The sequence below is a fragment of the Ornithodoros turicata genome, chromosome 4, assembly GCF_037126465.1.
Source record: "Ornithodoros turicata isolate Travis chromosome 4, ASM3712646v1, whole genome shotgun sequence".
Taxonomy (NCBI): Eukaryota; Metazoa; Arthropoda; class Arachnida; order Ixodida; family Argasidae; genus Ornithodoros; species Ornithodoros turicata.
Window position 1 is genome coordinate 10,314,860 of NC_088204.1, and position 12,637 is coordinate 10,327,496.

General features: G+C 44.5%; 1 protein-coding gene across 1 annotated transcript; it reads left to right on the forward strand.

Moving 5' to 3' along the window:
- Nucleotides 1-470: 470 nt before the first annotated feature.
- LOC135392708 (2-hydroxyacyl-CoA lyase 2-like) lies at nt 471-9,770 on the forward strand. Its single transcript, XM_064623433.1, has 16 exons — nt 471-647; nt 953-1,006; nt 1,514-1,618; nt 2,058-2,136; nt 2,956-3,047; nt 3,316-3,454; nt 3,574-3,685; nt 4,495-4,595; nt 4,922-5,031; nt 5,422-5,545; nt 5,659-5,753; nt 6,494-6,648; nt 7,454-7,591; nt 8,274-8,448; nt 8,538-8,636; nt 9,377-9,770. Exons 1-16 carry the CDS (start codon nt 513-515, stop codon nt 9,560-9,562), a joined length of 1,899 nt encoding a protein of 632 aa, XP_064479503.1. The 5' UTR covers nt 471-512; the 3' UTR covers nt 9,563-9,770.
- The last annotated feature ends 2,867 nt before the right edge of the window (nt 9,771-12,637 follow it).

Here is a 12,637-nt window from a genome sequence, read left to right on the forward strand (position 1 = left end):
ACCGACAATAGACCTTTACCAGAGAAACGTCATCATGCATGACGTTGGTAGACAGACTGAAACGGAAACAAATCGGAGGGCGAGGGCTGGGGCTGGGTTCCACGAACGGGCATTTCTTCGTTACCTCTCATTGAAGAAAATTAGGACCAAAGATCGCGTTCCTTTCAGGGACCATCGTAGTCCCCTCAGACCGTGGCTTTCGGGCGCGACCTTGTTCTCCTACAACTTCGAGCGTAGTTCAACTCTAGTACTCTACCAAGTTTGTGGCGCTGTCGAACACTATGACGTTGTTTGTTTACAAACAGGGAGAGGTCTATTCCCACGTATTCCAGGTCTATTCCAGCTTTGTAGCGTGCTTTGTTCCGAATACCGCGCCTATACCAAATCTATCCTACGCCGCAGTTTCGTTTTCGACGTTCTGCTGGAAACATTGGTAGCAGGCTGAACAGGTAGGTGTCGTCTGCGCTTTTCTAGTTTTCTTGGCGGAAGTTTTCCTCTCGTATCATTCTATAATGTATTGCGTGTTTCTTAACGCCGTTTACGATCTTCTTCTGCAGTATTGGTGGATATTGTTCGTAATGACAATAGGCACAGTGGCATCAGTGTTTGCTAAAAAGCTTCAAATCGCACAAAACATTCTCTACAAGGTGAGTAGCGATCAATCGCACTTGTCATTCTTGTAACGCCGGTACCTTTTCCTCATTGAAAACCGGTTCATTCTGCCGCATTTGTGTAAACGAAACTGAGTACCGAAACTGAGTCGTGAATATATTTGATAGACAACACGCACGTACCATTATGTCTAACTCTAGCTGTGTTCATTTCCAAGAGGATTGGGTTGAAAACCTACCTGCAAAACCGCTATCTCATGCTTTCCTTGATTGCTCATGCAAGTGTGTCCAAGGTCTCTCCGATTCAGCCGCATTTGTCTGAAAGGCCGATCGTATTTCAGGTTGACAAAGCGTCACTGAGAAACGGTGGAGACCTGGTGGCTGACGTTCTCAAGGTGTGTATTGATGTGTTCTTCACCAGTAGTGAGTATGGTCACACATACAGAAGGCAAAATGAAACTACATCAGTTTTTAAAGGTGTCACATTCTAGTCCCGGGCAAGCAGTGTCAGGCCTTGTAAGAGGACTGCAAACGATGTATCCTGTTAAGTCAGTTGAAATGACAGTCACGTTGCCACTGTCACAAATCGTTTGTTTTCTCAACCTTCGCTACAGGAGTACCTGGGCAGCTTTTTTTCGCTGGACAGCATGTCACATGACTTTCGACGGCTTCCCAAATTTTGATACAGGGTATACAGGCCTGCCGACAAACCATAATAATGGTGAAATAGTTGCCGAGAGGCTCAACATTTTTAGTAAAATACGCTTCTACATTATAATCATCCCTATGAGGTTCATCCCAAACATTAACAACGGGTACTACTACAGCATAAACTACGGATATATACACTTTCAAGCTCGTTAACATACTGCTGCGTGTGTTTATGCACTTGCATGTTTCAGGCTCATGATGTGAAGTTCCTGTTCACACTCACCGGGGGCCATATATCACCGATTTTGGTGGCTGCAGAGAGAGAAGGAATAAGAGTCGTCGACACACGACATGAGGTTCGTGACATGTTGGAAGATGTGCAGTCCATTTAACTGAGACAATGTGTCTCACTGTTAAATATGTGCAGTTGGTCACGTACCCTCTTTTAACTTAGTGGACAGTTTTTTTTTTTCATCTGGTCATTACTGGTGACAGATCCATTGGGGAGCGGTTGGGCGATCGCCCCTCCCCACAAGCGTCAGTTTATCCGTGGGGTTTCCCCTCTCCATGAACTAAAAGACTGTAGTTGTTGAAATGCCTATACAGTTAGTCTATGAGAGTCCTCCACACACATTCATTATTCCATTTCACCACATTACCACCAGTAACGGGGTAGAGTACCGCCCCTGGCGATGAGACTCCCTAATCATTGTCACAAAGTAAAGCTGTTGTTGTTGTTGCTCCATACACACACGGACTGATTTTTATTTCACGCGTATATTTCCGTTGACGTAGGCATCAGCAGTCTTCGCCGCGGATGCTGTTGCACGGCTGTGTGGCAACATTGGCGTGGCAGCAGTCACGGCTGGCCCTGGTATGTTCATTTTATGTCACTTATGTGTATATATGTATACAGTCAACCCTCGAGTTATGAATTTCCTCATTTTATGAACACGAGCACGGGGAACCAAACTTTTTCCATTCATTTTTCCCTCGTTTTATGAACCTCGATATTCGAATAATGAACGGAATTTCTGGGAACCATCTAGGAGTTGCCCAGCGTTTCGGCCCTCAATTTATGAACAGATTGTTCCGAGGTCAACAGAAACCTTCAAAGGGATAATTTCGTGGTCTTATAAATGACACCTGAACGGACAAAACGTTTTCCAGGTATTGCACCCTCTGTTCTTAACCCTTCGAAATCCCAATAACAAACAGGTTTTCCGTGGTCGCACAAGGTGCGATCAAGTGTTCCTGACCTCAGTTGATGAATAAGGTAGTCGCTGTTACCCGGAGATTAATAAACGGTGGTTAAAAATCCCGGAGGAAATCCGAGACCAGTCCAGTGCGAATGTAGTGACATCTCTTCATTCCAAGATTGACACAGCGGAATGCATTGTCCAAAGCAAAATTAAACAATTTAGTATTGCATCATAAACAGAGTGTGAATGCGCTAACGTCTGTTCTTTGTGAGATTGATACAGCAGAAGGCATGGTCAAAAGCAAAATTACGCAATATATGGCTGAACTGAACTATATATGGCTGAACTATATTAACTCAATTTTCGATTTATGAATCCCTCGATTTATAAACGATTTTTGGGGGAACCAAGGGTGTTCATAAATCGAGGGTTGACTGTATATCTTTATGGTAAGGCCCCTATGGTTCATCAGTGTGAACGTGACTTTTCAGGTCTTACCAACACAGTAACTGCAGTAAAGAATGCTCAAATGGCGGAATCGCCGGTGTTGCTCCTTGGTGGGGCAGCAGCAACTGCCGTTCAGGTACGTTTCTCAAATTACTGTAAATGCCTGAGCACTCATAGGTGCTAAAGCTCAGGGTAATGAGAAGCTGCAGTTCTACTTCCATATGGTAAAACGTTGTGCTTGCCGTTGCATGTCTGTATCAGCTGAAACGCGTTTGCTGCCATTCTGCACTACTCGTACTTCTACTAGCAATCAGAAGTTGTTTCAGATGTCCCAGATGTTTTACGACCAATTCATTTGCAGCTTTGCTCTTGTAGAATCTTTCTGACGTGTTCTTCCCATGTAGGGTAGAGGTGCTCTGCAAGATATTGATCAGCTGTCACTGTTCAGTTCACTGTGCAAATACACAGCCACCGTAAAGACAGTTCGTGACATTATTCCAACGCTCCGCAAAGCCATTCAAGTCGCTCAGTCTGATACTCCAGGTACCTTCCGTTCTTTCAGTTTTATGGGAAAAAAAGAAAAACATCGAGCAATATGTACACTGTGCACTCGAAGCAGGACAAACATCTCTTTTCACATTGCAAGTAATTTGTGCTCTTAGGTCCAGTGTTTGTGGAGCTTCCTATTGACGTACTGTACCCTTACCCAACTGTGCAAACAGAGGTTGGGTTCAAAGGGACTCCGAAAGGCCTGGCGCAAAAGCTCGTTAAATGGTAAGGTTCGTCGTCACGTGTACTGTTTTTTTGCAATTGTTTGTGCCAGTGGTTTTATGTGTGCACATGATTTTGGCTCCTTTTATCATTATGACTACATAAGCTTCATGTAAGTTGAAGCAAGATACTTCAAAGTCTTGTCCCTCTTGCATAAGTAGCTATCGCGAATGCTTTGTGTTGTAAATATACATCATCATACTTTCATGTTCTGTGTACTTCTGTTTACTAGATGAGCAGCAAGGCTATAACACATAACACACTGAGGGCCAATCATTGCACAGGATGATAACATTATCACTCCTGATTTGTGGAAAGCACTGTGTGTACACCCTTTTGTGACCATTAACTGCATACATGTCACAAAAAGGTGTACACTTCCCTTTTCCAACAGACCGGGCGAGAGAACAATGTCTTTCACGATGATGGTTGGCTAGGAGCACATTTATGAGTTCTGTTTTAGAAGTTTGGCTGTGCTTTTAGCAAAGGGAAATGAGGGTGAAATCCTCCTCCCCCATGTAAAGTCCCCATAGAACCCCTCCCGAGATATTTTTCTGGCTATGCCACTGGGAAAAGACCTCAATAAGTAAAGGACAGGACTCACAACAACAACACACGTACAAAAAGAGAAGCAATATCTACAGGTTTAAGTTGTTTGATTACATTTCCACTTGTGTGCCATGCTTTAATAACTCTTATTGCACAGCAAAGCGTATCTATTCCTACCGGTAACGTGTTGTATATTGCTCAGCATTGTATAGTTTGCATGTTCCCGTGCAATTTGAACACTCTACCATGCCTCCCGTTCCCAGGTACCTGGACTTCTACCTCCACAATTTATTTGCAGGTGCCTTTTTGCCCAAGGATGTTTCCTCTCTTCCAGTTTCTGTGCCTCTTCCAAAGCCCGCACAAGGTATTTCTTGTTCTCAAAACTCTAGTGTTGTTTCAAATTCGGTCGTGCCACCTCGCTGAATAGATCCAGTATCGGTGTCATAATAGCTTGCTGACAGTTTCACCCATTGCAGTAAGCTTCATGGTAAACATAAACAACAAAATCGTTCACTGTCTTCGGAGCCTATATGGAATTTGAGTTTGCGTTAATATTTTTTTCTGATGGCATAGCGCAATTCTAAAATGATTAATGCCTCGCTTGTGGATTGTAGACAATCTTGGTTTTTTTCAGCAAAGTGCTAGATTTATGTGTGTCCAAATCTGTTGCACTTTGTTTGCTTTGTGCAGTTCAAAGGTGTGCAGAGATTCTATCGAAGGCAAAGAAGCCAGTCATCATCTTAGGAAGCCAGTCTACTTTGCCCCCTACACCAGTATCTAAGCTTCAGAAAGATGTAGAGGTATGTATCAACAAACTTCCCTTTGCGTATTAAGTAGCTGCATGGGTACGCCATGCAGTTAGTGCTATACGTAGTTGTGTGAATACTTTTTCTAGGTCCCATTTTACACGATGGCCTCACTGTATTCACTGAACAAAACTGTTTAACAATGCCAAAACAGATATTCAACTAGTTTGGGCTGCTGCCTTTACTCTAATGCTGCCTCACCAACTGACAAGTGACTACTAAAACAAAAATATGACTGCACTCATTAAATATTTGTCTCGAACCTGTGGTTTAGCCTTCCATGACTTGCTGCTGTCCTTATCCGCGTGGTAGTGCACGTTTCCATTATGTACATAGGAAAGCTGATAAGTTGTTTGAAGGTCTGAAATATTGATTATACTGCAGCGTTTGGGGATTCCATGTTTCCTTGGAGGTATGGCACGGGGACTTCTGGGACGAAACAGTCGCCTACAAATGCGTCACTGCCGTCGAGACGCCCTCGCGGAAGCAGACGTGGTGATCTTGGCTGGTACGTAAACATTATTGTTGAATTGTGCCGAAACTTGATGGTATACGTGGGCAATCGTATGATGCTTGTATGCTGCTGTGTTCTGATTTTTGCTTTCCTGCTTTAATCATCAGGTGCCGTCTGTGATTTCCGCTTATCTTACGGCCGTGTATTGAGCCGCAAGTCTCGCATAATCGCCGTAAACCGCAACAAGGATCAGCTGTATAAGGTACGACCAAGTTCCTTATTTTTACGTCTCATCTAGAGACCATACAAGACAAGTAATACGCTGTTCATTTTATCTTGTTCAAATATGATTACAGCCTGAAGTTTTAGCGTTTTACCCGATTCTTCCCCGAATTTGCACCCCGAATTGAAGGTTCACCCTTTAGGGAGCAACCCGAGTTTTACCCGGCAAATTCCCCTCACTGGGATGTCTGTAGGAATGCATTAACTTACTTGTTTGGCAGCAAATGCAGTTACATCACCGTTTGTACCAAACCATTACAGCTAGTTTGAGTAACTGAGCCAGATTTCTCCCCGAATTTAGCATACCGGGAGTTTTCTCACCCGAATTCGCATGGATTTAGTGCACACGTTTATTAACCCGATTTTTACCCCCCGAATTTAGAAAAAAATATTTCCCAAAAACTTCAGGCTCTAAATATGATCCCCTGTTGTCTCTAAATGCGGCCCTTTCCAAACTTCACCACACCGCATCACATCAGGCACTGTCTGCCTGCCGCGTTGTTACCCGCAGTTCCGTTTCAGTAATATCTTTCCTTTTGTGGTATTTCCTCACACAGATAAAATATTGTGCAGCATCCATGTAGAGTTGATTGTTTTAAGTACAGCTTTTTTTTTCATGGTGTGTCAGTGAATAGAATGCCATTGATGATTGCGTTAGAAATAAATAAATGAATAAATCTGCACAACTTGTTCCACGCCAGTTTTTTTCCTCTCCTACAGAACTCTGATGCATTTTGGAAGCCAACTGTAGCAATTCAAGCAGACGTAGCATCCTTTATCTCAGCATTAGTAGATGCACTTCCAGCATACAGTTGCGATGAGTCTTGGCTGGAGACATTGCGTAACAAAGACAATGTGAAAGAAACATCAAACAGGTGGGGATGTTGTGGTGCTCAGATACAAATTCCCTTTGAAACCGCTGCATCTTGCTCAGTCTATAAGAGAAGGTTTGTGCTTGACAAAAGTGATGCCCAGTTTGAGCACGCCTCTAATATTTTTTGTTAATCTCGGTCTGTATTGTCAGGTTTTCAGTTGATTATCAACCACCTCCACTGTAGCCAATATATCACGCTGTATTAACCCTAAACCCTTACGTTTGAGTAGAACCTGCTTTTCCTCCGAAAACATTGGTCTTGTGTGAGTGCATAATCAAAAGTGCAACAATAAAACTGGCTATAATTGGTTGAGCTATAAACAGATCAACAATGTGCGCATGGACGAACATAACAAGCAACGTGTTGCATTCTGTTATTGCTGCATGTGTGTAACTAGCAGAAAATGGCATCAACACACTTTCTTGTACATAAAGTTATTCTTTATCCTTTCTCGCACACTCACCTTTCATGCATTATCTCAGGTTTAGGTTTCAGCACACAAGCAGAGCTAGTATTTAAAGCAGCAATATGTTGGAAACACACTGGACTGGCAGTCGAGAGATGCATAGTTCAATTCCCGCAGCTGTCAGCTTTTTCGATGACTGCCATATTTTCAATTGTTCATGTTTTTTGGCATCTTGAAGCTTCTGTTGTGTTTGTGTGTGTGTGTGCAGTTACTTTCCAGCAACACACAGATTCCTGCTTGAAAATATAAGTCCTCCCCCACACACATACGAAAATGACACCAAGAAATATTGCACATGCCAAGTTGATAAGAACACTTTGTTCCCATGGAACGTTCTAGGTCTATGGCACAACTTGATGTTGATCAACACCTTAATCCGATGAAAGTACTCAGCGACCTAGAAGAAGTGCTTCCTGACAATGCGATATTGGTTGCTGATGGTGGTGACTTTGTGGCTACAGCTTCTTACATTCTCAGGTAAGACAAAGAAGTCTTAAACTTATTGATTGAGTAAGATTATTGTGAAAATAAGTGACAGAAACGTACACAGTGATAGCGTACTCATTTGTGTGAACGATGAATGGCATCATGAACTGGCTTTCGAAAAATTCACAGGAAAGAGTTAGGTTATGTGCAGTTTGCACTGCAAAATTGCTATAACAGAGGTATCTAACACCCTGCATGTTGATTTTGTTTCATCTTGAAATGCTTGTAAGAACACAGAAGCACACAGTATGTTCCCTTGGGCTCGTGCCCCATTGGCTTGCTTGTTTATTATTGTTTCCCGTGGCACTCTACAATGCTTACCGAAAATGCGTGTACAATGCAGGTGCAGTGGCAACACTTCAAATTTTTGACACTAACCACTCTTTTGCAAATTCCTGCAATAGTTTATTATTTTTTATTGATCATGCACTCTTAAAAACGAACTTCGCCGCATAGCACGCTCCTAGCCAATTATGAACAGCATAAGTGTCACAAAAAAGGCGTACGCCTCCCGTTTTCAACAAATCAGGGGTGAGAACGATGTCACTCGAGATTATAGTTGGCTAGGAGCCTGCAATACGATGAAGTTCATTTTTAAGAGTGTGACTCAAGTATGATGGCTACATTGAAGCTCATCTTTTTTTTCTCTCTCTCTTTTTGCTCCTTCAAACAGACCTAGTGGGCCATTGCATTGGCTTGACCCGGGTGCTTTTGGTACATTGGGTGTTGGCGGAGGTTTTGCGCTGGGAGCCAAACTATGCCGCCCAGACGCTGAAGTGGTCATTATCTATGGCGACGGATCTCTAGGCTACTCCATGCTCGAATTCGACACCTATACTAGGCACAAGGTAAGAAGACTCGCCCTTCGAGCCTGCAACCGCCACATCTGTGGTGGCCTCATATAGCTTCCATGTGACCGTCGGTTGTGTTTCTGCAGCTTCCGGTCATTGCTGTTGTTGGGAATGATGCCTGCTGGATGCAAATATCACGGGAGCAAGTGAAGATGTTCAAGTCCAATGTGGCCTGTGACTTGGCTGTAAGTAGAACCCCCATTCTGTGAGTTTTCTGTCCTATGAGCAGTGGCATCACTGGGGCGGGGTGCAGCCTGCACCGCGTGACACGACAGAAGGGTGTGACGCACCGCACCAGTACCTCTCTTTCTCTGCGGCGACATGAGGAGCCCTCCGCGAACACTTGATATTTTTTTTACCGTCTAGTGTGACGACGGATTCATTATAGGGGGAAGGCGGTGACGCAAAGGGCTTCCGCACCGTGTGACACGTACCCTAGTGACGCCACTGCCCATAAGTCCAGCTACACAGTGAACCTAGCACTCTGGACAGAACCTAGTGTGACTCTTTCCTGACATGCCGTTGTCCATTGCCTGAATATAACCAGAGGCACAAGAAGAATGTGAAAAGCCAAAAAGATAATGTTAGCCATTGGTGAATTGCTCCCATGGTGAAATTCATGTTATTGCTTACACCGTGAAACCAGAGAGCTTCACAGTGACAGACTTTAACATGCGGGAACATGATGGAATGCATTACGGAAACGATGACCGAGTCAGATAGCCAAGCTGCATGAATGGCACACACTGATACGAATGACATGAATTTTTATATGCTTCACACACATTACTATATGGATGAAGCATGACACTATGCACTGGCCATCGACAGTGGCATATATTGTAAGAATTACCATACAGGTACGACAAAAACCAATGCTAAGTCTCAAATTTCACCTCTGTCTTCCCCTACCTTTTTCTTTCAGTTCTTGGACTACCACAAATCAGTGGAGGGCCTTGGTGCAAGGGGCATCATCGCCACAGCAGCTGACAAAGATAACATGAAGGATATTTATACCAAAGCTAGGCAATTGTATGCACAAGGACATAGTGTTTTGATCAATTGCCTCATTGGAAAAACTTCCTTCAGAGAGGGAAGTATTTCAGTATGATGCAAGTGCTTTTTTCTTGTTTTACACCATGGTGGCATATCACAATGTGCTTGTATCTAATGTGCCTTATGCTTCCTAGTAATACGTAAGGATGATACCAACTTTTCAAGTACCGCAACTCAGAAATGCCCCCTCGTATACCATACCAAACAGTGCCCTTCTCATGATCACATTGTTATTTACTGAAGTAAAATATTTTCTCAATTTCTTTTTCTATGCAACTATAATATTTCAAGGAGCACTCTTTGCTATGGAGCAGACATGAAACATAAGGATTGGTGACTTAGAAGTTGGGCTACAGAGCTAGCTCTACACTTAGTTTGCATGCAGCACTGGCTACTATGGGGTGAAACTACTGCACAAGCTGAAGAGGTCAGCTATAGCAATAGGACCCACTTGCTGACAGACCATCAAAGAAACAGAGTAGTCCGAAAAAAGGAATGTTGATACTGGACCCTTGAACTGTTATTTTTAGTGACTGCATGCAGCTCTGACGATAGGTTGGTATTGTATGCTCACTTATTATCTGACCCTTCGGGAAATAGTCCCCATAATTTCTCAGACTCAACTACATCAACGACACTTCTAGCCTCTACTAGCAGCAGTAGCAAGGAGGCGCCAGGGAGACATTATCTTGCCAGGTGGAGGGGCTGTTCTTGTCGACCCCTTTTAAACAGCAGCTCTGCTCATACAGATTCAACTGGAGATCTGAACTTGTGAGTCGACTGCCGATGCTGATGGAGTTGGTTTGAACTAAAGTTTCCTTGTGGCGGATGGTGAGTGAGATGGTGGATGTGATGGTGAATATTCTGGATGAGCGTTAGACAGCAGGACGGATGTGCTAGATGCATCCAGTTGGTCCATGACTGGTCATCTGTTGCCAAGTGATCTTCCATCATGTTCCCTATTTTCTCATTCCGGGTCCGCTATATATCTACACCACCCACGAACACATGTTCGTGGGTATACCAGGGACGTCCCAGAAAAGTCGCACACGTCACAATGTCCAAGACGTCTACCGGACGTTATCTGTACGTCCACAACGCGACGTTGAAAATTGTCTGACATTGTATATCCCAGGGACATCTGCAGGATGTAAAAAGGATTGACTCAGGGCGTGATATTTTGCGCACATATCTGGGACACGAGATGTTCACTGGAATGACGTAAGCAAAGAGAGAAACATTTTGATTTTACAACTATATTTGCAGAGTAGTCTCATTATAGAAGATAGTTTGAATTAAACACAAAATATTTGTGAGGAAGGGACGTCGGATGTATCAGCGGTTATGCTCCAGCCTTGTTGACAGACGAACGGGTTAATTGCGAAGACGTCATCACCGTTATAATCGTAGTACCCCCCCACTGTACACTTAATGAACGTACTGCAACAACTTGCGCTGAGCAGGCAGACCCCGCTTACAACCCAACGTCACACCGCCATCACATCAACAACTTGCATTTCAGTATATGCTCCATGAGTCTCCCTTCAAATCCGCGTACGCGTTGGCGGAAGGCAGACGGGAGCCGATCCTTCATACTGTGGAGAAGGGCCCCTTGATGACGTGGTCCGCCCTCGGGTGTGCCGTGTCCTTGAACGCGCAGCCAGTAGCACGGTCGTCAGTGCAGCATCCTTTGCGGTGCTGTTCCCAGGAAGTTTTTTTGCCTAAGTTCTCTTACTTGATGATGGAATACGCGTGTCAGGCTGTCTCCCCCCCCCCCCCCCCTCAATGGAGTACAGCACTTAACACAGGTTACGTGTGGTCGTTAGGTTCGCGTGGCGTTCCTCGCGTTCTCGGATGTAGTTCTTTTTCTGTATGATTGAGAGAGCTCTCTGAAATCAAGGCTTGCGCGCAGTTGCGCTGGCTTCGTGTCACGTGTTACACATTCTGATTTCGCGCGCGTTCTGTCTTGCCAGGACAAAAAAAAAAAGTTAAAAAAACAAACAAACTCCAGGCAAGGCGTACGCTGTAAGGAAACAGTTGCGATTGGCTTTTCTCGACACGCTCTACAACTTTCCAACTCACATCTCGGCCGTCAGACGAACAATGAAAAAGTTAGCTAATTAATTGCGCCTAATTGATCGGCCATCATTAAAATATATAGACTATTAGAACACGCCACACCTCACAATATTCTGCAGTTTTCATTCGCTTATGATGTACCGTACGTGCTTTTTTTTTAAACACCGGTGCACGTTAGCTTGGACACCCTGTAGATATAGACTTCTCCATGTTTGTGAACAAATGATGTCATAGTGTTCGACAGCGCCACCAATTTGGTAGAGTTGAACTACGCTCGAAGCGACGGGCGAACGAGGTCGCGCCCGAAAGCCAGGGTCTTGAGGGGACTGCGATGGTCCCTGAAAGGGACGCGACCTTCGGTCCTATTTTTCTCTCAGTAGGAGGCCACGAACAAGTGCCCATTCGTGGAACCCAGCCCTCCCCTTCAGATTTGTTTCGGTTTAGTCTGTCTAGCAACGTCATGACGACGTTTCTCGGGTAGAGGTCTATTGGTTGAGTGCAACAAACTATGCGAAGCACATTTGATGGTGCGACATGCAAGGCCGGCGGGAGGGGGGATCAGCCGGGGATGGAGCCCTGGGCCTCTTCACGGGCCCGCCAGATTTAAGTCCCGACCGTTACTAGCACCAGGTGGCGTGAGGATGGGCTCCCAGGCAGGAGTCATCCCCTCGGCCCGTAATTTATTTCCCTGGCCTTGGCGACAAAAGTGGTGCTTGTAACTAGGTATCACTCGCGAGTAATGCATGAATAATGTGTGCACATCACCCGAATACGGGTAAAGCACTTAACCCGAAAAAGTTTACTTTTAATGTAGACAGCTTATAGTTCTCTATAGTGAGCATTTGACGAGCGCAGGTAAACCTTTCCAGTAGTGGACACGAAACTCGCGGTTGAAACATGTGGAGGCATTGTCCACAACCTACATCGACATTCAAGCAATAGTTCGATGATGCAGAGTGTGGGGTGGGTTGTCACGTATACCTAGACCCACGTATGTCCAGAACAGCGATGAGTCAAAGTGCATCATTGGACGAGGACTCGAACATTGTGT

Bases quoted from the DNA above. Each gene is read 5' to 3' on its own strand.
- LOC135392708 (XM_064623433.1), top strand. From the start codon at position 513: ATGTATTGCGTGTTTCTTAACGCCGTTTACGATCTTCTTCTGCAGTAT. The intron at 2,137-2,955 runs GTATGTTCATTT...GTGACTTTTCAG, and splicing joins AGCAGTCACGGCTGGCCCTG to GTCTTACCAACACAGTAACT. The intron at 5,546-5,658 runs GTACGTAAACAT...TTTAATCATCAG, and splicing joins AGACGTGGTGATCTTGGCTG to GTGCCGTCTGTGATTTCCGC.